Here is a 23,106-nt window from a genome sequence, read left to right as displayed (position 1 = left end):
TCGACAATGTTAAATAAATAACATTGACGCCGTCGATAAAAATGAATTACTTTAACCTGCGTGCTTTTATAATTTTAAATTTTAAAATCCTTATTTGTTGTGCTTAAAAGATAATGTACCCATTCTTACTAGAATAAAAAAGAGCAATAATTACAAAAAAATATGAAAATTTTGTTCATGGTCGTTTGATTCATTTCATGGGTTGATTGGTCTGTCTGTGCTGATTTCTGTGTGATTCATGAGTTCTGAGCGGATATAGTAATTTCTATATAGTTTTCACTTTTTAAAGTGTAAAATGGGAAAATATTAACAGTGATGACCTGCTGTTCCCACTCCGCAAGAGGAAAATAGTTTGTTTTACCCGAAAGGAAAAGGTGAGGGTTAGATCGTGTTGTAAAGATGATCCGTTATGCTGTACCTTATTGTGTATTTGATTTAGCTTTTGATATTTTTTAGATGGAGAATAATCTGAGCCGCAGTGGCAGCCGTTCCAGCTCAGTATGTGAGCTGGAAAAAGACTTTAGCGACATGGAAATTCTGAAAACTAGGACGAACCGACGTAACGTTTTGCTCCGAACGCCAGCCGCGCGTAAAGCAAAACGAGTCAGATTTTTTCGAAATGGTGATAAATTTTATTCAGGTGTTATAATTCCAGTCTTGCCCGAAAGATACAGGTACGTAAAAAATATAACGTGTCATAATAATTCTAAAGTTTCAGTTCCACTTAGAAATTTATTAGAACACTTTCACTTTTATACATACCTAAAACCGATATTCTAAATTAGACGCTTATAAAGTGTTTATGTAAGTAATCGTAGTTCAATTGTGATTTATGACGAAATGCTCTATTTTGTCTGCTATCAAATTAATGTTTGCAGAAATGTTTTTGGCTTATTGTTTTCAAACTTTTGAAGATATAAAATCTGGAAACTGTAAACCCTAGTTTAAAATAACATCAAAGAAAATATAAAGGTTTCTGCAGTCTTGGCATTTAAGTTCCCAACAGCTGACTACAAAGTTGCTTACAAAGTGTGACAAAACAATTTTCAAAGGAAACTAATGTCATCTTAAGGGCATAGTATACTGGCTGCCACATAATGTTTATCTAACATACATTGTAAATAAATATTGTAAGATATGCAAGCCAATGAATGACACCTATTTTATAATATAGTTATTTTATAAAGTTGAATAGTAAGTCTTTCAGATATAATTTCTTGCTGGAATTGATTTAATGCTCTTAGTATTCAGTAAATTAAGTAACAATTATACTATCAAGGTTTTACAGGATGCTATGATAATTGGCTGATTGCAATTTTGCCTTTCCTTCCCGTGATGTATAAATATCCTATTAAATTTATTCTGAAATAATTGCTTACTATTTAGTAAGAAGGAAGCTTGTTATCCTCCAATCAATGTCTTATGTTGATGTCAATTTAAAAAAAAATATGACAATACAAGAAAAAACTAAAATAACTGTATCAACTATAAATACTATTTAGATTTTAGAAAATTATATTTATTTTGACTTTTTATATTGCAGGTCTTTTGATAGTCTCACAGCAGATTTAACAAGGGTTTTGGTTGACAATGTAACTTTACCAAGCGGGGTCAGGACAATATATTCACTTGAGGGTAGAAAAGTAAGTTCTTTATACTTATGGTTTTATGTAAGTTATATAACAACGATTTTTAGACTTTCTTATTTTCATGAAAGTTAAAGAAAAAAACTTAGACCAACAATTAATTACTTGTGTTGTTGTTTTTTTAATTAAAGACACGAGTTACACCGTTAATAATAAAGTAAACTCTGGCCTAGATAAGTAGTTTAGAGTAGACAACATATTTATTAAATATGCTGCAATCTCAAATAAGTACTGACTAAGAAATGTGATAACAATTTCAGATAGGCAAACTGGATGATCTAGAAGATGGACAATCATATGTGTGTAGTGGATTTGGTGAGCCATTCAAACGTCTAGATTATGAAGCCAGTGCAGTGACCCCTCAATCATTTAGACTTAGTGGCCCAGAGTCTTTGAGTGATAGCTCAAGTCCATCCCCAGCTAGAGCAAATAACAGACTGTCCCGATATTTGCAGGTAAGCTAATTCCTAGCAACTCCTTATCCAGCCAATTTATGTGCCATGAAAACTAAATAAGAACTTTTACAGGCAAATGGTAGTAGTACTACTACTGGCAACGGGACGGCAAGGGTTAGCCCGGCTGGAGACAATGTAGTCCGACCCCGTATAGTTACTATTATTAGGAATGGAGTGAAACCTCGAAAGGTAAGATATGTCAAACTTCTAAAAAAATTTTTCTTAATTACCCAATACAATAGATGTGTTGACCCTAACTGCTTTTTCAATATAAAATGTATCAAGATTTGTGACATGAATTCGTCAATAAAACTCCATTCTCAATAATAACAAATACATATAACAAATATTGAAGAATTATGTGGCATACAACAGGAAAACAGTGTTAGAATTACTATTGCTTACGTATTATGATTAATGTCCTTGCAGTCACACGTCATGGTTACGTTATTATGTTTCCACAGGTCTGTAGGTTGTTACTGAACAAACGTAACAGTCCGACATTGGAACATGCCCTGGCTGCGATCACAGAATGTGTAAAGTTAGACACCGGATGCGTCCGAAAGGTTTTCACACGAACTGGATCAGTGGTTACCGCATTAAACCAATTTTTTGAAGTCGAAGATGTGTTCTTTGCTTATGGGAACGAAAGGTACCGTTATTGAAGTGATAAAAAATCAAATACACTTGGATTTAAATAAATTGACTCAAATGTACTACTATGGAAGAAATAATTCAAATAAACCATTTAATATATCCTCAATTTTTAGGGTAAACCAAGAAGATTTTGAATTGGAATTTGAAGAGAATAAAGCTGTGTTACAATGTAGGAAAACTCCAATATCTAGGAATTCAAGGTAAAAATAGAACAACTTGTGCATTCATTACAGAATAAATATTATTTATGTAGTTTTTAACGTCAATGTTTCTATTTTCTTATAATAAGGGCGGGACCGAAGCCTCGCATGCCTGTGAAGGCTGGCGGCGGAGCAGCGCGGGCGGCCAGCGAGGCCGGCGCGGGCGCGGCCGGTGACGCCGCTGACGACACGACCGGCCCACAGCTGCCGCAACCACTACGCTTAAAGTACAGCGTCGGCAGAATTATTGGTAAACATTTATTAACACACTTTACATCTAACATAAGATTAATTTTTAATATTCAATATCTAACATATCATTTTCAACTTGTGTTGTCGTAATACACCAGGCGAATTGTGAACTTGTACCTTTCCCACAAAAGGAATAGAAGTAGGTATAAAAATATGCATATAATTTCAAATTTGTTGTTAGTTGTCGAGAAAATTATTATAACAATATCAATGTTCACAATCAACCTGTTGTATTATCTGGTCAAAGTATGTATTTGAAACTTGCTTCACATAAAACGTCTAAACTATCCACATTCTTTTTAGCATTAAAGTCTATTTGAATTTGTTGCACAAGCATCCTAGTTTACTGACTATTTTTACATTCTTTGATACTGTTTCCCTACATACACTTTAAAAATACTCAATTTTGACCAGTTTTATACAATCATTATCATACCATTTGTGATAATAATAGGTGATGGCAACTTCGCTGTTGTACGGATATGTAAAGACAAGACCACAGGGAAGGAATATGCTCTCAAAATTATTGATAAGGCCAAATGCAAGGGCAAGGAACACTATGTGGAGGCTGAGGTAAATATAATGAGTTTCATTTTACTAGTACTGCTAGTACTAAGGTATATAAAAGATCACACTTGGATTGAATCTAATTATAAAGTACTCCCCAAAATTGACTCAAAAACTAATACCCTGATCACCTTATTCACATTGTAATGACTGACTAAAATTTTACCTTACCATCCTTCTTTTTTTTGTGTATGATTGTGTAGTTTCTGTAGTACACTACTGCACCTAAATGTAATGTAATATATTGCTGTATAAATGTTCTTATATAAATTACCTTTTTTGCATCTGCTTGTAGAAGAGAAAGTACACTCGCATAATATCCGCGTTCATTTTCTTTTCTTATTCTTTAGGTCCGTGTAATGAGAAAGCTGTGTCATCCACGTATCGTATCGCTCATCGAAGAACAGGATAGCCCTGAATGGCTCTTCCTTGTAATGGAATTAGTCAGTGGTGTGTATTCCCATTTTATGATATGGATTCAAATCAATCATATCATCATTTAACAATACTTCGAATATAAGACATGGCTTTATATGACATAGTCCACTTGAACGATATTTATATTTTTAGGTGGAGACTTGTTTGATAGTATCGCGGCCGCTTCCAAATTTTCTGAGCCCCAAGCGCGTTTGCTAATCGGCCACTTAACATCCGCTATCGCATATCTACACTCGCTTTCTATAGTGCATCGTGACATCAAACCCGAAAATCTATTGGTAAGCGATCAACTAACATACATAAGTTATAACATAATTAATATTTTCATATCAAATCATTCAAGTAATCATATCAAAATGGACGCATGTATCTCGTATTTGTTTCTTGTTGTATAAAGTTAAAATAATTATCAGTTTTGTATCAAATACTTATAATTCATTTGTAAAAATATCAATCTTATGATGTAAATAAATATATTTGATGGTTAAATAAATAAATCCTAGATTAAGAGGACACAGTTTATAAAATACCCAATTGATCCGCAGGTAGAAGTAGGCCTGGACGGCAGTATACGAGGCCTGAAGCTGGCTGACTTCGGGCTGGCCGTCGAAGTGTGGCGGCCTCTACACGCCGTCTGCGGTACTCCTACATACGTAGCTCCAGAAATTCTTCTGGAAACTGGATATGGTTTAAAGGTAATATTATAACGTCTTAGAAAGCATTTGCTTTTGTATTAAAGTCATTTTATGAAATCAGTATTGTCCGTGAACATAAAAAATACATTGTTCACAAAGAATTTGGTATAATTCCCACAATTGTTTGAAAAAATGTTGAACTTGAACTACGTAACTAACTTTTCCTAACGCCCATGTAATAAGCTACATATTGCGGACAAAAGACTTTCGATAACAAAACCATACAATCAAATCACGTGCAGAGATTATAACTGAAACGTTTATGAAACATTTACGTACGGCCATGCGTTTTCAGGAAAACGTCGATGATTACGTTAATAAATGAATAAACTTGTTTTACAGATTGATGTATGGGCTGCGGGAGTCATTCTATACATTTTGCTTTGCGGTTTCCCACCATTCTCCTCTCCTGACGGCGACCAGGAGAAATTGTTCGACGCCATCTTGTCGGCGCGGCTAGAGTTCCCCGCGCCGCACTGGGAGCGCGTGTCGGCGGGCGCTATCGACCTGGTCGCCAACATGCTGCGCCCGCAACCAGAACTACGCTTCGCTGCTGAGGACGTGCTCGACCACGTTTGGATGGCGGTCAGTTCATCAGCTATTTTCTTTTGTTGGTCTTCATTTTAGAATAAAAAAGTACCTACATTTGACCCAAAACAATAGCTTCTCGCATGCATAGTCATGTGCATCACAAGATATTATATTACCATAATTATATTAAAACCGTGTATTGTTAACAGGACGATTATGACGAAAGCTGCGACTTCCGCACGTGGTACGACGAGGATTCTTCATAGCTGGACGTTGTCCGCCGCCTATCGGTGTCGGCGCCCTTGTGACGACGCGTTACCGGCCAAGCCGAGACTCGAGCTCATTTGAATCTTACGCTACTGCTTTAGCGTTTAGTGCTGTTTACGACAGCGACGTATGCCTTTCGATATGTTAACACCAATACCAAAGTTTTTATTTAACATGTTTTACTTAAAGATACTGCATGCATAAATAGTCTATGTATTTATATATTGTTTGGTGCGAACTCCGGTGCAGTATTATTGTTTTGGTTTTGAATTATTGTGTTATCTTATATTGTAAGACAAATTACAAGATTATTTCTTTTCAGCGAAATGTAAAAGGGTGGTATATCTGTGTCTATTAATATTTTACAAATTCGCAATAAGAGCGTGTGTTACTATATCGTGTACGTAGCTTGCCAAAATTGAGATGTAGCTGTTTACTGGCGTGTACAAACGCCAGACCAGTGTGTTTAACCCTCGATTGACTTATTAATATGGCTGCTCAACTGTTTACTACTACTTCTATTTCTACATCATTGTCAGCCGTAGAATATTGTTATATTTCGCATGTCGAATAAATCTGTCAATTCTAAAGATCTCTAGATTTATCTTACTGCTTTGTTAGCTTTTCAGTTTTAGATTGAAAATACTTTAGATATAAAGAAATTATAATATTTATAACAAATATTTTATTTTACGATAACATTCTGTAATATACGAGTAATATATCTTATTTAATTATTTCAATGAATTCATATTTACAAGTGTAGAGCGCAACTTAATTGTAATGTTTTTTTGTATAATATGAATTGCTTGTAGGCATATATCCAATGCTATTGCTTCTATCATATCGTAATCATATCATTCATTTCTTGATGTAACATTCCCCTTTTGTAAAAAGAAATCATTCAGTGACTACAAGATACATAAAAGAATTATAATCATTTATGTAATGTGAATAATACCTTATTGCAAAAATGGTGCTAGCGACAGCGATAACTTGTTTTTAATAGAATGTAGTTAAGTCTTTATGCTAATAAACATTTCCCTTTCTAAGAATAAATTGTAAACTGATTGTGGAATTTAAGTATATCAGTTATTTTTTTAATAATTTGGTCTAAAATACGAGTCTATTAGGAAGATATCTAAATAGCACTGGGGATGGTAAAATACACAGAATATAATTATTTTCAAAAAGATTTTGGTTCCTGTTGCAGCACAACATGTATCATAACTAGCAGGTAATGGCTTTTAGCTTATCAAGCAATGCTTGGCACATTAGGAAACAAAGCTATACTAATTTATAATTAGATAAGTGCCAAATTCATTTATTATCGCGCTTATATGTATCATAATTCACGCAGGTCGCAGCAATCAATGTTCCTCTCGAATATGTAATGTAATTTTTTTTTACTATCAATTAAGTTATTTTTCATATTATGATAGTGTTAATATATCACTGAGCAACACAACAAATGCAAACCACATTAGACTGAATTACATTCCTTTACAGTATGATGATATGGCACTGTTACTGTTCATTCAGTGTTTTGAAAGATATAACTAAACTCTGTACCAAAAGTGTTCTGTATGTTTCCATTTTGTATTCCTTGGACTTTGTATTTGACAATTTTATGAAATTTTTATAATGAAAATTTACTGTTGTGATTTATACGTGATCAGATTTGCCTAGGTAGGATACCCCAATTTTAAAGGAATCTAATCATGATCGAAAATTATAAAGAGTTATAATAAATTAAAAACAAAAAAATGCAAACATATTGAACAGATATTGAAATGTATCTACAAAAATATACAGTTGCAATTCATTGCATGTCAGTCATAGTGATTCATGAAATTTTATAATGCATTTAGACATGATATGTTCATTGAGTAAATGAGAGAAATAAATAAATTTATAAAATGTTGTATTTTTTTTTCTACAAATTTAAGACCTACTAATACACAGATAACTTATTTTAAAACATATCCACTTAGTAAATACCCACTTGCCCCATTCATTGTCACCTCTGGATGTGTTCTCTCTGGCAACACCTGAAAATAAAATTAAGAATTATGTAATGGTATAATAATATGTACAAGAGAGCAAGAATAGAATGGATGCAAAGGGCAAGAGACAAGAAAATGTCATAAACAAAGAGGAGGCCTATGCCAGTGGGACTACAAAAGATAAACTTAAAGAGGAAAATGGCTTTTTTGATGATTCTAGACTAACCTGATAGTTTCTCATCCAATTACATGTGAGTTTTAATGCAGCTACATTGGCACGAGGTCTCAGTGTCAGATATAACTGCTGCAAGGGTTCTACTGCACTATAATATATTACAAATGGCCGGCCAGGTTTTACAAATGATACCAGTTCATTAAATATATTTTGAGGGTCTTCTTTACATGCTATCACCAATGAATCCATTTTGTTTTGCAGTATTTCTGATGCAGCAATATTGTCAAAGTGCCATTTAGGCTTCTTATTCCCTCTTGGTTTATCACCGTCTGTTTTATCTAAAGATTCAACTAATTCCTCATCTTCCTCTTGTTTCATTTTTTTACTTTGATGTTCATCTGTTTCATCTGCTTTTCTCTTAAGAGGATTTTCATCATTTTCACTTGTTTGTATGTCTTTGTCAACACCATTATTAGTATCACATCCTTGATAGAATTGTCTAAGAGCTGAATAAACATTTACTGAAACACATCTGTTCAACTGTTCTTCAGGGAAGTTCATGGCTAACAATGCCTGTTTCTGAGACATGTTGCCTGGGTGCATGTGTAATAGTTTACCATTAGTGTCCTTTCCAATAACACTCAGTAAAGCAGCAGCCACTAACCCATTTGATCCTGAGTCATACAACAGGTGGTTCCCTTCAGAATGTATATTCACCATAGTGATTATTTGTGACAACGTATCTATACGCAAATTCTGGATTTTACCAGGATCTAGTTTGTACATAATTTCACTTATTACTCTTAAATTAGGTTTTATGACTTGAAAGTACTCAAAATACTTTTTCTCTTTTTTCCTTAAATATTTATCTTGAGAAAATTCAGTTTTATTATGAAAAGTGTTTGAATTATTTATTAATGTCCCAACAATATCAGATGCTTTATTTGAATCACTCTTTAGTGTTTCTATATCAGATGCAGATAACTTTTGTGAGTTTCCGTCGTCTAATATGTTTCTATTGTCACTACCAGAAACTTTAATATCAATTTCATCTTTTAATTTCACAGCTTCTTGAGCTAGTTCTACAGTATAATCTCTATTCCTCTTGCTACTTTTAGGAATCATTTTGAATACTGAAAAGTAGGGACAGCCATCAATGCCTTTTAAATTTACCGTATCTCGTCCCAAGCTTATTGAAGAATCAGCCTTATTAAACTTATGCAGTTTTTTGTAATTCTGTTTCTGTATAACAACATAATCACCAATTTTTATTTCGTTTGACATTATTGCAGACTGCAGATATTTTAAGCACTAGTATTTGTGGTATAATTCGTATATTACTTGACTATAAAGGGTTTTTATTTAATAACACATTGCAGATTTATATTATAACCTCCAATCCGAATCGTCACAAAAACATAAAGCTAAGCAAGTTTATGACATTGACAGTTGAGACTATAAGTTAAGGACCAGCTCTTCGCTCATTGAATAATTATTGCATAATTATTTTGTACTGAAAAATCCAGTCGTCTAATAGACCACCTTTAAATAATCTCACAATATTCTACTTTTGATATATTAAAAATATTTGATATTGCAGTGTCAAATAAAATAAAACTTGCATAAATACATACCAAAGTCCGATGGTTCGATGACCTAAAAGCGGTGGCTGGCTTGAACTAGTGCAGCAAGTTGAGAAAGGCCTATTAGGTCCAGTGGACCTTGTAATTTGGATATGGAGGAATGGTTTGAAATAAATACTTTAATGTTGTCACTCCAATCTTGGACCATAAGGGCGTAACCGCACGCAATCGCTCGTCGCTCGTTTACAGCGACAAATCCGATCACGTGACCCCATTTTTAAATTCCCGCGACCCGAAAAGTCGCTGCTTCATGGAGTCGATCGTCGCTCGTTTGCAGCGACAATCTGGTCGAGCGATCCCATTTTAAATTTCCTGAAAAACAAAACATTTATATCTATAATCTAATTGTGAACTGGCTATTATGTAGAAACAAGTGTGATTTTTTTAAAGTTACATAGGTACATAAATTTCATAAAACTGTAACTGTAACTTAATTTAGGGACCGTTTGCAGCACCACTTTTATATAAATTACATCGACTTGTCTCGACCGCTTAATATTTTCCTTTCTTTCCTCTATTCTATAGTGAATTCATTACCTGTGATCTTTTTTTTCCAGCGACAAAGTTCAATATTTTGAGCTTTATCGCTACATATTACATGACCAGATTTGTCGCTGCAAACGAGCAACTGCAAAGGCCGTAGCTCAACATTTTCAGGTTTTTCGCTACCTTTCTTGCGATCATTTTAAGTCGCTTTTTCGAGACGCGGGAAATTTAAAAATGGGGTCGTGTGATCAGATCGTGAGCTACGAGCGACCATGAGGTTACGCCTTAATAACTGCGGATGTTTGTACATGGAGAATTTAATTAAGAAATAAAACTACTCTATTGAGTACCGACTGACTACTGAGTGTTAATTCAAAATATACTACCGCAAAATAAAGCGTGTCGGAAGAGTCGGAACCAAAAATACATTAATTACTACAGGAACGTGTAAGGCATCTCAGAACACAAGCCAAAGCTGTTACTAGAATAGAAATCTATGCTATAATATTATGAAGCTGAAGAGTTTGCTTGTTTGAACCCTCTAATCTCAGGAACTAAAAAGAATATAGAATACTAGCTGTCCCGGCGAACTACGTACGCGTACCGCTTAACAGTCAATATTTTTTTGCAACTTTTCCATATTTTAATACCGTTTAAACCTTCCCTGGTCTGCTACGAATATTTCAGGACTAAAATGAACCAAATCGGTTCAGCCGTTCTCAAGCTTTAGCGAGACTAACGAACAGCTATTCATTTTTATATATATATATAAAAGAAGAATATTTTGCCATTTTCTGAACTCGCAATATTCACAGCAACGTGGTCGAAGCCACAACTAACATTAGTAAGAAATAAATTAAAGCATTTGAAACAAAAAATTCTTTATTTGCTGGGTTAAACATTTTAAATATATAAACGTCTTTTATTTTAACAAATATAAATTTTATTATCTTTTTGTATACATACTTATTTTATCTACAAACATTATTTTTATTTATGCTTTAGCTACCTCTATCATCTTTTCAACATCGCAAATTTTTTCACGGGGCTTTCCTATTTTTTTACCTTGTTCTACTTCAAACATATCTATTTTTTCCCAACCAGTCCAATCTATAACATTGTCATTATTTTTTGAAATAGTTTTCTTTACTTCTTCAAATCCTGCCTTTCTGTGATCAGAATTAAGTTTGCTTAAATCATCACACATTACTTTGGCGACCTGGAAAGCATTGCCCATTGTATGTAGTATAACACCTACAGGTCCAGTACCTAGCCAACCTGCTACATAGAGCTTGGCTAATTTTGAAGAAGCATCTTCCACAACACCTTTGTCATTTGGTATACATCCTTGGTTTAATATTAAATCTTTATCTGCTTTAACACTTTTATAACCTATACTCCTAAAGGCTAAATTACAGTTTAATATTTCCTTTTGATCAGTAGGGACACACTTCTGATTTTCTAAACTATCCCCGACAAGTGTGTTACAAGTTAATTCAATTCCACTTAATTGTTTCTTGTCATCAACTAAAAATTTATTTGGACTTCTAAAGAATATAGGTTTGAAATACTTAGTATTGGGATCATCAACTATTGTATGTTTTTCATTAACAGACTTCAGCATTAGTTCAGTCAGTCGTTTCCTCGGACGAGCAAGATTAGGAACAACTTTTTCAACATCTTGAAAGTCTTTTTCATTCCAAATTGTTTTACAATTTTTCAGTTTAAGTTGTTCACGAAGCTCTTTTATTGTGAATGCAACTTGAAGGGGTCCTCTTCTGCCAACTAAATATATTTCCTTAAGTTTTGATTCTGAAAGCACACTAAGAGCATGTTCTGTAATGTCGGTTTTTCTTAGGTCATCAATGGGTGTTAATAGGATCCTTGCTACATCCAATGCCACATTTCCCTGTCCAAGAATGGCTGCAGTCCTGCAGGAGAGGTCAATCTGCAGAAAGAATTAAAAAAAGTTATATTTGTAAAACACGAAATACAGGGGAGAGTTGTGTAAGAACAATAATCTTACTTTTAAATGTTTATCAGCAGGGAGTCCATTGTACCATCCCACAAAATTGCGAGCAGCTATTACATTACTTGCTTCTTCATTTTCTATACCAAGTAACTTATCTTCTTCAGCACCATAAGTCTGAAATAAAGTTGATTATTGTCATTGATAATCAACGACAAAGATTTACTTTCTGCAGTATTTATTTAATGATTTATATTTACACAAAATTGTAACAACAACCAGTCTAACTAAGGGGTATTCTGTTGCCCAAGCCCAGGTATCTGAGGTAACAGGTTGGAGGAAATCAGATAGGCAGGCTACAATGATGATGAGCAAAACAACACTATCATACAAAATACAAGTACAAGGGACCTGCATTTTTCTAAATCTGTATTAGTATTATGTGGACATGTTTACTACAAAATAAAAGTTTTTTCCACAGTGAATTAAAATCATAATTTCAAATATTAAAAGATATTTACCAGTAAGACTGCGTCATAGTTTTGTCTCAATTGTTCAAGATCAACATCTTTTCCCAAGGTTATGTTTCCATAGAAATTAACATTAGCCTGTTGTGCAACCTTTGTAAACTGGTTTATAACATTTTTTACTTCTGGATGATCTGGGGCCACTCCATACCTGAAAATACAAAAAATGTTTTTAAACTAGAGCTTAAAAAATAATATAATTATTATTATCTTGATTGAAGAAGATAACCTGATAAGTCCAAAAGGCACTGGAAGTTTTTCCAATATATCAATGTTTACAGACTGCAGCTTTTTCGTGAGATGCATAGCCGCATAGAAGCCGGCGGGCCCAGCACCCACAATACATACTTGCGGACACTTTTTGTGAGGCGCGGAACTTAACACCCTTTTCATTAATTTGTAACTCATCTTGACTTTCAGCTAGTATTATTTCTTTACTCAGATTAAAACTTCACACTTACTTATTCGCCAGTCTTCTCGTTATTTTATCATTCAACGACGCTCTTACTCATTTGAAATTCAAATTACGTCATGATAAATTATAATAAATAAATATGGAAGAGTAGCGGCCGACAAAATATATCTTTCTTATTATCTTAACATCATCGGATTTATCGAACTGTAATTTGGTTGAACTAGTTTTGGAGTTTTTCAACTTGGCGGTGTGCTTTGGGTACCTATTTATATCTACAGTATATTCTTAGTAAGTAATTTTGAGGTTGTACTTAAAACTAAATTACTATTTTACTTTATGTATGTAACTAATAATATGTATTTTTGATGGCGAAATAATTACATTAAATATATTTGTGTGTACGTTTTCGTTTCGTGTTGCGTGTTTGACATTCATTGCATGACGTTTAATATTGACATTAACATTCATAGACTACATAGACAGGCAACTGGCGAACCTAGCAAACACAACACAGTGTTTAGCTCAAGTGCAGCTACAAAAAAATGGTACGATGTCCATTAGTGCTTCGGTGGAGAATATTTAAGTTAGATACCGTTTAGACTTAAATAATATTAAAAAATCGGCTAATAGTAGCTAAAAAAGTCAATAAAACATGAATTTATTGAAAACTTATTAAAGAACCATTTAGTTTGTTTTTTTACTTTAGACGATTTTTGTAGTGTAACTCTATAATTCTAGAATGAATCTCTCAAAAATCTGAAATGGCCATCAAAATAGGACCTCTCAACAAATGAATAGATGATCTGTTATTAATATTTTTTATTAAATTTAAAATTAAATTACTAAACCACACTTATTCTGTTGTATTATAAGATATTATTACATAGCCAACAATTTCGGTGTGAAAATTCCCGCTGTTTGTGAAGATGTCGCATGTTATGGACATGAAACATCTTTTCACTAGGTTATTTCCTATGAAAAATGGGTAAGTCGTATTATTCATTATTGTTTTTTTATGCATGCGTTCAGGTATTATCTTGCTAATTGCAGACCCATGTTTTGAAGTGGTCACTTTTGTTGTAATTGCATCATATCATAACAAAGATTTCACTTGTAGGTTTAGTACTCAAAGATGGAGCGTAAGAAATTACAGCCAAGAAGTCGAGAAAACTGCTCCTTCAGTAAACAGAGGCGTTGTAACCCCTTTGCCACCCTTGTCGGAGCCTATGCCGAACCTACCCCCCGTCACATATTCCACAGCTACAGCAGACGATTCACGCACAGAAGTCACGGTACTCAGCAATGGCTTGCGAATTGCTTCAGAAAAGAAATTTGGACAGTTTTGTACCGCGGGTGGTAAGAATGAATTTCTACTAAAACAGTGACAAATTTAAGATATTGTTTTTTCACTATAACAACTCATTTACCTAAATAATAATACACTTATGGTTTTATATAAATCAAATTAAACAGACCAGATTTTTTTTACTATTTCAAAGATAAATGTACCTCAATAAATTTAAGGTACTTGCTATAACCATAATTTATTTTTGTTGTTCTGATGAATGCTCAAACTATCATCATCAGCCTACCCTTTTCCCAACAATGTTGGGGTGGCTTCCAGTCTAACCAGATTCAGCTAAGTACCAGTGTTTTATAAGGAGTGACTGCCTATCTGACCTCCTGAAACTATGTTATATGGATAGTCCTGTATGCCTAGCTGTGGGACATTTTGACAGCTGGTATATTTTTTATTATATTCTTCTAACCATTGAAATTTTTTTTTTCAGTGGTCATTGACTCTGGACCAAGATATGAAGTGGCATATCCAAATGGTATCTGTCACTTTCTGGAAAAACTAAGTTTTGGTGTAAGTATGCTGCATTTTATCACAATAGAATTATAATAATTGCCTTGCCTAAATTAACTGCAATAAAATTCATTTACAAAGTGTTAATAGCAGTAATTGTAAGTTTTTGTGTGAAGTGAAATAGAGTTGTTAATAACAATGTTTAACACAAAATTGTATGTAACTTTCAGGCCACAAACAAGTATGCCACCCGAGATGTAATGCTGAGAGAATTGGAGAGACACGGGGGTATCTGTGACTGCCAAGGCTCTCGTGACACCACTGTCTATGCTACCAGTGCTGACTCTAGAGGCTTGAAAGCAGTTACTCAGGTAAATTTTTGGCTAATTTAAGCATAATTGTTTTGATTAGTTAACAATTATGTTTTTCTTATCTTTATTACTATTATATTCCATCCAAACAGCTTAATGGTTTCATCAATTCGACTGCACGGATAGCCGAGTGGTTGAGGTCACCACTCCACCAGGATTAAATTCCTTAAACACACAAGTTTTTTAACAACTCCCGCAGAGTTGTTAAAAAAAAAAATCAGCAGCTTTTTTACTGTTTGTAAGATGAGTAAACCATTGCAACATTTAATAATGTATACCAATAAAAGTTTAGTTTCTATCCATTAAAATAAAAGAAAACAAAAAATTACAACAGAATCCTTTTTTTTTAAAGTCAACTTGTGATAAATTATCTGTAACATGTTTTTCTATCCTATTAATAAAAATAAATTAATTTATAGGTTTTGGCAGAAGTGACCCTTAGACCACAGCTGTCTTCAGATGAAATAGAAGCAGCTAGACAGGCTGTTGCATTTGAACTGGAGACACTCTCCATGAGACCTGAACAGGAGACTATATTGATGGATATGATACATCTGGTAGGTTACTGGTACCTGTCTTTAGATGCTAAAATGTATGAAAGATAGCAATAATGTACTATCTTGGTGTAACTTTTTATACAAACATTAGAAAGGCAACTGTTATATTTAAGTGGTATATGAGATTAAGTGATCTTTTGTTGTTGTACTGCTGCTCTTTAGTAGCATTTTGTAGCCAAAAATGTATTAAAGTATAAAAATCATCACATTTTTTAGTGCTCAGCTCCTAATTTTCTTTTTAATAACGATATATTCATATATACCTATATTTTTTTACAGGCTGCTTATAGGGGAAACACACTTGGACTTCCAAAAATTTGTCCGAATGAAAATGTAAATAAAATTGACAGAGAACTCATATTAAATTATTTAAAAAATCATTATACTCCTGAGAGAATGGTCATTGCTGCTGTTGGGGTAAGATACTCATGTTATTGTTACCAATAAAAATCAGCTCCAATTATCAGCCCAGCTCATTATCCAAGTATCAGGATTACCCTGATAAAAAAAGATAGTATGAAATATGCAAATGTCTATTAATAGTATTGGGTGAGACAAAATGGTTTGAACTTGAATTTCTATTTTGAGAATATTAGATTATTTATTCCGAATGGAAATCCTAAAAGTTTTTATGATTCAGCCATTTCTAAATTTTTTGTTAAATAAATACCATTTGTTTTCTTTCTAGGTTGAACATGAACCATTTGTCGAGTTTGTTCAAAAATATTTCGTGGACTTGAAGCCTACTTGGCATGTGGATTCAACAGAATCATTTAAACCCAAAGTCGACAAGTCTATTGCGCAGTATACAGGAGGAATACAACAGGTACCTAACCTGCTACAAAAAGTTCACATCCCAAAATGCTTTCCATTATAATTTTACTACCTACGTGTTACTACATACACACATACTACTACATATATTATTACAAAATCTGTGATTTTCTTGCAGGATGAATGTGAAATCCCACTATATCCTGGATCTGATCTCCCAGAATTATCACATGTGGTAATTGGATTAGAAAGTAAGTACTACCTATTAAATACCTTTATTTTAACCATACTATGTCTTCATGCTATGGTTTCATTATTCTTCCTGCTTTTATAATCATGTATTGTTCGTCCAAAGGTTGCTCACACGGCGACCCTGACTTCGTAGCGACGTGCGTGTTGAACATGATGATGGGCGGTGGCGGCTCGTTCTCAGCTGGTGGTCCCGGCAAGGGCATGTACACCCGGTTGTATACAAACGTCTTAAATAGGTAATTTATATTACCTTCTTGCTATTGCTTGCTTTTTCGCCCGCTTTTGTGTTGATTACAGTGGCCAAAATAATACTCTTCTTTAGTTAAGACGGATAAAAGTAGCCTATGTATTTAAAAAGACTACCTCTATACCAAATTAAATAGAAATTTCCTGAAGTTTGGGCGTGAAGTAGGTTAAGCTAAGATACACACACACACACACACACACACACACACACATTCAAATTTATAATATTAGTTTGAAATAATAATGGTTAATACTTAATGCGTATATTACATCCTTTTAAAAAATCTGATTGCCGGTAATAAGTAATCTCTCGTTTTCACCACAAAGTTTCCTTCTATCATCCTCTGAGTTTAAAAGAATCACTTAAGATACCGCTTTACGAAAAGAAGTTTTAACTTTTTAGACAGTAACAAATGACAGTTATATTATCTTTTATATGCTGATACTATTCGTTTCTCAGATATCACTGGATGTTCAACGCTACAGCTTACAACCACGCGTACGGAGACACGGGTTTGTTCTGCGTGCACGCCGCATCGCCCCCCAGCCGCATTTACGATACGACGATAGTTATCGCACGGGAACTCGCTAACATGGCCGGCAAAGTTGGCGAAATTGAACTTAAGGTAAGTTAAAAAAATGTTTAATTATTCCAAAGAGTTGAGCATATCCCAGTCTTGCTTGATTTTGCTGAATACCATGTATGACAAAAAGATACTTACTGGCAGATATCTGACCTTAACATTCTACCAAATAAGTCTGTATGTTTGGTATTGTTGGTTGTTATTTTAATATGCAAAATCATTGGAAATTAAATGACAGTGCAGCACAGCTTCAAACCTATTAAATAGGGGATTACTTGAAAATGTAAAGAATTGACAAATTATTATAAATGAAATTGTTGCCTTATTGAGCAACGGTCATTAGTTGCGTGCCAGCTGTGTCATGACAGTCATTTATATTATAGACGTTGTTTTTTCTAAACATCAAATCAACAATCTTTGTACTTTTATAACTTTACTTATGATAAATATCTGATAAGTGTATTTTCTATACAGAGAGCGAAAACTCAGCTACAGTCAATGTTATTGATGAACTTAGAAGCAAGGCCAGTTGTATTTGAAGACGTCGGTAGACAAGTACTCGCAACCGGTAAAAGGAAGCCTCCCTCATTCTTTATTAATGAGATCGGTATGTATTTAGCTCTTCATTATTAAATTTGCACAGCTTTTGAAATCATCGTAGTTATAATTTGAAAACACTTAGTAAAAAATAAATCTTCTTTGGAGGAACTGGACAGAATTTTGATTAGTTATGAGTATAATTGATCTAGAACCATTACTTATGTAATTGAAAAGTCCACGCTTAACATAGGTATTACATTTTTCAGAAAAAATAACAGCTGACGATGTAATTCGTGTTGCGCGACGTCTACTGAGCTCACGGCCGTCGGTCGCCGCTCGCGGGAAACTAACTCACCTTCCGACCTACGAAGAAATCCAAGCCAACATGTCGCTCAGCAATAGTGACGCGTCACCCCAGGGTCGAAGACTCAACCTGTTCCGTGCTTAAATGTTAATAATAATTGTAGGAAACTTCAGATTTACTGTATCTTAGTCATAAATTGATAAAAATAAAGATGTTCACTTATTATAAATTTAAATATATTTTCATTATAAAATAAAACACTAGATTATTACGTTATTCTATATTTATAAACTATATACAAAAATTAACATAATTAATGGCAAGACATTTGATTTACATTAAATACAAATTCATCTAGAATTTTAATGATTTGTTAAAATGTTAGAAGAGAATTATTCAGTCTTAAAAAATCATTTGGTTTTTTTTTTAAATAATAATTCGTTTGTTGCTGAATCGCAAGAGCTAAAAGATAAAACATACAATATAGTATCGTTTCTATGTTATGCAAATGTTACGTATTATTTAAATGATACGAAACAATGGCATATGAAAATAGGCGGGAAACAGTAAAATACTTACAGTAACAGTACATATTTCTTCAGTTAGTTATTTAAAATTACATTTATTATGCTTGCAGGGTGTCATCTTACGCAGTATTTTTTAATCCTTTATTTCAAGTAACGGCTACCGATAATTAAATGGAAATCTACAGTACTATGTCGTATTTTTTTTTGCATTTCCATGTAAACCAATGTCACAGAATAGCCTGCACCAATCGCTTAAACATTATATGTATATATCTGATATCTATTGCATTACTTCGCCAATTGGACAGCAGTTTTCGCGGCTTTGTCGACGTCATTAATAATTTTCATAGGAAGACCAGATTCTTCAAGCAATTTCAATGCAATTTCCGAGTTAGTGCCTTCTAATCTAACGATAAGCGGGTGTTTAGGAGGGTTTTCTTTGCAAGCTGCGATAATACCGTTAGCAATTGTTACACAGTTGACGATACCTGAAATAAAAAAGTTATGTATTACATAGTCTTTAATAAATCAGGCAATTTACTAGATATTCTAAAAGCATTAAACCTACCTCCAAAGACATTGACGAAAATGGATTTCACTTTGGGGTCTGATTCTAAAATTTTCAAAGCAGCTGATACTTGTTTTTGGCCAACACCTCCACCAAGGTCTAAGAAGTTTGCTGCTTTTCCTCCGTTTAAGGTGATTATGTCCATAGTCGCCATTGCTAAACCTGCTCCATTGACCATGCATCCAATACTACCATCCATATCAATGTATGTAAGGTTTAGGGATGCAGCTTCTCTCTATAACAATAATAATATGAAAATATTAAATAAAATAAATAAATATTTAAAATCTCAGGTGTGCCAAGTAACCACTGATTGTATCTTGATTATCTCATAACATTGTTGCAAAAAGATATAGATTATACCTAAGTGATAAGAGAATTCTAAAGAGACATTTATTGATATACAGAATAAACCAAATTATTGGCTTGAGATTGTTTATATAATAGATGAGTTTTTGGGCTTCAATTTAGATGTAAGCGATGTTTATATTACATGCTTTTATAAGAATTGTTGGCATGGACATCATGGCATTGCATCTGACTAAGAGTGCAGTTGGAATTCCTTTACATGTTATGTGTCTCTAGGTATATCAACATGTTTACATTGTACCAAATAGTGTGTGAAGTAAATGTCTTGAGAAATTGCAAAAAGCAATAAATAAATATTATTTACATGATAATGGAGGTTACATGATAAAGGAGGTGACATACAATTGGCCTGTTTATTTAACAGTGATAGCAAATGATAAAAATTTATTATCTTTATATTAGTCAAGGTTATATTTGTTAAATAACAGCAAGCTGAACTTCAATCAACTATTTCTATTTTAACGACTGTTGGTGCATTTATGTTTAAGGATGCAGTTGATTTTTATTTATCTATTGTTAATGAATAGAGTGAATTAGGGTGAATTGTCTTTTATCTATGTTTATGTCTTGATATCACATTACTACTGAATGATTGGAGTATGAAGATGAGTCATCTTCCTTATAGTTGTATAACTTACTTCTCTGGGATCACTTTCTGATAAATCATCAAGAGCAAATATCTCTTGTTGCCTGAAGTTGGCATTATCATCGAAGTTGATCTTGGCATCAACAGATATCACACGACCGTCATCTGTCTCAACTAAAGGATTAATTTCTAGTTGCGTGGCATCAACCTGGAAACAATAAGAAGTCATAGTATGCATTGTAGAACTAGTGGATTTATTATTAATTAAATTTAAAATATAAATACACACCTTTATAAATAATTCCCAGAGCTTTTTAATTTCTTCAGCACATTTACTTTTTAATGGGCCCTTGAATTCTAAAAATTCTGCAAGCTCATTAGCTACCTTGTCAGTGACACCCTCGTAAATATCAATAGGAACAGTTTTCAACAAGTGAGGAGTTTTCTCAGCAACTGCTTCAATGTCCATCCCACCAGCTGGGGATGCAACTATAGCAGCACCATTGAAAGACCTTTCCATTACTATACTAAAGTATGTCTCCCTCTTGATGTTTACACTTTCTGCCACCATTACTTTGTCAACCAGTATGCCATCCTTGGGAGTCTGTTTTGTTATCAGCTTGTGACCAATCATATTCTGAGCCAACTTTAAAATCTCATCACGATTTTTCGTCAAATGTACACCTCCCTTGAATCCATTATCGAAATGACCTTTACCTCTGCCTCCAGCTAATATTTGAGCCTTAACTACGTACTCATTAGCCTTAAAATCCGAAAGCGGTTTAGAGTCTAATTTAGAATCAATAACTCGAAAGTCTTGAATTGAAACTTGATATTTCCTTAATAAGTCCTTACTGTGGAATTCTTGCAAATTTAAGTTTCTTCTTGCTGATAATTGTGGGCAGTATCTCGGTGCCAACAGAGTTAGAAGTTTATAATTAGTTGATGTCTTTAAAACAGCCATCGCGAACTTTGTTCACTTACAGGAATCTTAACCTATAATCATAAACGTCACAAACTTAAATATTCTGTATACACACTTACTTACATTTATAAAATTATGATGATAACCGGCATAGCTAAACCTACATTCACCTTTTTAATCACTTACAATATGTAAGCAATTGAATTAAAAAATACAGCACAAACGAGCTACTTCGCTCGAGCCACCGATGATAATAAACCTAAACGTCAAACGAAACGTTACGTCAAAATTAACAAGCACAGCTGTCAATGTCGGAAATCACCTGGAATGCCTGGAACCTCTGAAGCAATCAATTATCAAAGACATTATATAGGTACTCTACTAGCATACTACATTTATATCTTCACAATCTATGTTGGTATTTAGTAAGCACAAGGAAAGGGCAAGATTAATTTTATTTAGATAAAATATCTCGATTACTTAAGTGTGGTTGTACCTCTTCATGTTATAAATATATTATGATAAGGGAGGGAAAACGACAACGAAGAAAACATAAAAACATATTTGTTATTATCAAGGTGCTAGCTTTTATTTGTATTATAATAAATTTATAGACGTAGCCTAGGGCAAATAATAAATGGGTAATGATTCATGACGCAGTTTCTTTTTTCTTTTTTCTCATACTGGCAACACCAGAGTCTTAATGCCAACCTTCAAACTGAAGCGAACTTCCTTTTTCTCGTGTTCTTTTGACAACACGAGGTTATAGTAGCTATTTGGCTTTAAAAAGTATGTATTTTCCTAAATATAGTAAATATTTTTAAAGTTTCGTGAATTGTGATAGATTATAATCGATCAATATTTGTTTTTAGGCTAATACAATGGCTGAAGAAAACTGGAATGACGAAAATGCTGAGGCGGGCAGCATGGCTGTCGACAGCATGCCTTTACCGCAGGCCGCTGACATTCCCGAAATCAAGCTTTTCGGGAGATGGAGCTGTTATGATGTTCAGGTGTCTGACATGTCCCTGCAGGACTACATTTCAGTCAAGGAGAAGTACGCGAAATACTTGCCTCACTCTGCCGGCAGGTATGCTCACAAGCGTTTCCGAAAGGCCCAGTGCCCCATTGTTGAGCGCTTGACAAACTCTCTGATGATGCACGGACGTAACAACGGCAAGAAACTTATGGCCGTCCGTATTGTTAAACACGCATTTGAAATCATCCACCTTCTAACTGGCGAGAACCCCCTGCAAGTGCTCGTGACAGCTATCATCAACTCTGGACCCCGTGAAGACTCCACTAGGATCGGTCGTGCCGGTACAGTGCGTCGTCAGGCTGTGGATGTGTCTCCCCTGCGCCGTGTGAACCAGGCTATCTGGTTATTGTGCACTGGTGCCCGAGAGGCTGCATTCAGGAACATCAAGACCATTGCTGAGTGTGTTGCTGACGAGCTCATCAACGCTGCTAAGGGTTCATCAAACTCTTACGCCATCAAGAAGAAGGATGAGTTGGAGCGTGTTGCTAAGTCCAACCGTTAAAACTTTTATTTTAAGATATCTCTCAATAAAAAAAGTCAGAAAAAGCCTGGTTTGATTTACCTTCCAGTATCCCATACTTGTATAAGAATCTGTTACTGTACTACTTTTTAGTTGTTGGACAACAATTATTAGTCTAGATTGCTATAATATTATCATGATTAAGTATATGATCAAGTATTTGGAATTTCGGTCATGAAAAATGTCTTGTTTCCTTGCTGATAAT

At 34.0% G+C, this 23,106-nt stretch overlaps 6 protein-coding genes across 8 annotated transcripts; 3 read left to right on the top strand and 3 right to left on the bottom strand.

Moving 5' to 3' along the window:
- The first annotated feature begins 170 nt into the window (after positions 1-170).
- On the top strand, positions 171-7,628 carry LOC113492605 (serine/threonine-protein kinase GA29083). Its single transcript, XM_026870129.1, has 14 exons — positions 171-374; positions 457-674; positions 1,544-1,643; positions 1,907-2,101; positions 2,174-2,290; positions 2,566-2,753; positions 2,872-2,958; positions 3,048-3,208; positions 3,665-3,783; positions 4,128-4,227; positions 4,348-4,493; positions 4,761-4,910; positions 5,253-5,495; positions 5,651-7,628. The coding sequence occupies exons 2-14, from the start codon at positions 457-459 to the stop codon at positions 5,705-5,707; spliced, it is 1,881 nt and encodes a 626-aa protein (XP_026725930.1). The 5' UTR covers positions 171-374; the 3' UTR covers positions 5,708-7,628.
- Positions 7,616-9,332, bottom strand: LOC113492606 (tRNA (adenine(58)-N(1))-methyltransferase non-catalytic subunit TRM6). Its single transcript, XM_026870130.1, has 2 exons — positions 7,941-9,332; positions 7,616-7,759 (listed from the first exon to the last, which is right to left on the bottom strand). The coding sequence occupies exons 1-2, from the start codon at positions 9,171-9,173 to the stop codon at positions 7,679-7,681; spliced, it is 1,314 nt and encodes a 437-aa protein (XP_026725931.1). The 5' UTR covers positions 9,174-9,332; the 3' UTR covers positions 7,616-7,678.
- A 1,622-nt stretch (positions 9,333-10,954) lies between these two features.
- Positions 10,955-13,498, bottom strand: LOC113492602 (NADPH:adrenodoxin oxidoreductase, mitochondrial). Its single transcript, XM_026870125.1, has 4 exons — positions 12,744-13,498; positions 12,509-12,665; positions 12,045-12,164; positions 10,955-11,966 (listed from the first exon to the last, which is right to left on the bottom strand). Exons 1-4 carry the CDS (start codon positions 12,920-12,922, stop codon positions 11,013-11,015), a joined length of 1,410 nt encoding a protein of 469 aa, XP_026725926.1. The 5' UTR covers positions 12,923-13,498; the 3' UTR covers positions 10,955-11,012.
- Positions 13,499-13,671: 173 nt separating this feature from the next.
- On the top strand, positions 13,672-18,602 carry LOC113492601 (mitochondrial-processing peptidase subunit alpha). The gene is made up of 12 exons (XM_026870124.1): positions 13,672-13,914; positions 14,047-14,285; positions 14,720-14,799; positions 14,970-15,110; positions 15,530-15,667; positions 15,947-16,084; positions 16,356-16,493; positions 16,620-16,692; positions 16,797-16,929; positions 17,400-17,565; positions 17,998-18,130; positions 18,330-18,602. The coding sequence occupies exons 1-12, from the start codon at positions 13,856-13,858 to the stop codon at positions 18,509-18,511; spliced, it is 1,620 nt and encodes a 539-aa protein (XP_026725925.1). The 5' UTR covers positions 13,672-13,855; the 3' UTR covers positions 18,512-18,602.
- A 345-nt stretch (positions 18,603-18,947) lies between these two features.
- Positions 18,948-21,600, bottom strand: LOC113492603 (succinate--CoA ligase [GDP-forming] subunit beta, mitochondrial). Of its 3 annotated transcripts, none has more exons than XM_026870126.1 (5): positions 21,513-21,600; positions 20,707-21,413; positions 20,470-20,625; positions 19,463-19,697; positions 18,948-19,382 (listed from the first exon to the last, which is right to left on the bottom strand). In XM_026870126.1, the coding sequence occupies exons 2-5, from the start codon at positions 21,379-21,381 to the stop codon at positions 19,183-19,185; spliced, it is 1,266 nt and encodes a 421-aa protein (XP_026725927.1). In that variant the 5' UTR covers positions 21,382-21,413; positions 21,513-21,600; the 3' UTR covers positions 18,948-19,182. The 3 variants fall into 3 exon arrangements, with proteins under 3 accessions (XP_026725927.1, XP_026725928.1, XP_026725929.1); XM_026870127.1 differs by having other exon boundaries at positions 21,507-21,594; XM_026870128.1 differs by having other exon boundaries at positions 21,529-21,583.
- A 421-nt stretch (positions 21,601-22,021) lies between these two features.
- LOC113492600 (40S ribosomal protein S5) lies at positions 22,022-22,927 on the top strand. Its single transcript, XM_026870123.1, has 2 exons — positions 22,022-22,131; positions 22,215-22,927. Exon 2 carries the CDS (start codon positions 22,224-22,226, stop codon positions 22,881-22,883), a length of 660 nt encoding a protein of 219 aa, XP_026725924.1. The 5' UTR covers positions 22,022-22,131; positions 22,215-22,223; the 3' UTR covers positions 22,884-22,927.
- Positions 22,928-23,106: the final 179 nt, after the last annotated feature.

Source organism: Trichoplusia ni, chromosome 4, assembly GCF_003590095.1.
Source record: "Trichoplusia ni isolate ovarian cell line Hi5 chromosome 4, tn1, whole genome shotgun sequence".
NCBI lineage: Eukaryota > Metazoa > Arthropoda > Insecta > Lepidoptera > Noctuidae > Trichoplusia > Trichoplusia ni.
Note: the sequence above shows the minus strand (reverse complement) of the source record. Positions and strands in the feature narration are given on the sequence as shown.

Excerpts from the sequence above, each read along its gene's own strand:
- LOC113492605 (XM_026870129.1), top strand. The coding sequence starts at position 457 with ATGGAGAATAATCTGAGCCGCAGTGGCAGCCGTTCCAGCTCAGTATGT. Across the intron at positions 2,959-3,047 it reads CCAATATCTAGGAATTCAAG|GGCGGGACCGAAGCCTCGCA; the intron begins GTAAAAATAGAA and ends TCTTATAATAAG. Across the intron at positions 4,911-5,252 it reads AAACTGGATATGGTTTAAAG|ATTGATGTATGGGCTGCGGG; the intron begins GTAATATTATAA and ends CTTGTTTTACAG.
- LOC113492606 (XM_026870130.1), bottom strand. The coding sequence starts at position 9,173 with ATGTCAAACGAAATAAAAATTGGTGATTATGTTGTTATACAGAAACAG. Across the intron at positions 7,760-7,940 it reads ATTGGATGAGAAACTATCAG|GTGTTGCCAGAGAGAACACA; the intron begins GTTAGTCTAGAA and ends TTTTATTTTCAG.
- LOC113492602 (XM_026870125.1), bottom strand. The coding sequence starts at position 12,922 with ATGAGTTACAAATTAATGAAAAGGGTGTTAAGTTCCGCGCCTCACAAA. Across the intron at positions 12,165-12,508 it reads ACTATGACGCAGTCTTACTG|ACTTATGGTGCTGAAGAAGA; the intron begins GTAAATATCTTT and ends ACTTTATTTCAG. Across the intron at positions 11,967-12,044 it reads CTGCTGATAAACATTTAAAA|ATTGACCTCTCCTGCAGGAC; the intron begins GTAAGATTATTG and ends TTCTTTCTGCAG.
- LOC113492601 (XM_026870124.1), top strand. The coding sequence starts at position 13,856 with ATGTCGCATGTTATGGACATGAAACATCTTTTCACTAGGTTATTTCCT. Across the intron at positions 14,286-14,719 it reads ACAGTTTTGTACCGCGGGTG|TGGTCATTGACTCTGGACCA; the intron begins GTAAGAATGAAT and ends TTTTTTTTTCAG. Across the intron at positions 16,494-16,619 it reads ATACAGGAGGAATACAACAG|GATGAATGTGAAATCCCACT; the intron begins GTACCTAACCTG and ends ATTTTCTTGCAG.
- LOC113492603 (XM_026870126.1), bottom strand. The coding sequence starts at position 21,381 with ATGGCTGTTTTAAAGACATCAACTAATTATAAACTTCTAACTCTGTTG. Across the intron at positions 20,626-20,706 it reads TCTGGGAATTATTTATAAAG|GTTGATGCCACGCAACTAGA; the intron begins GTGTGTATTTAT and ends TATTGTTTCCAG. Across the intron at positions 19,698-20,469 it reads CAGAAAGTGATCCCAGAGAA|AGAGAAGCTGCATCCCTAAA; the intron begins GTAAGTTATACA and ends TTATTGTTATAG.
- LOC113492600 (XM_026870123.1), top strand. The coding sequence starts at position 22,224 with ATGGCTGAAGAAAACTGGAATGACGAAAATGCTGAGGCGGGCAGCATG.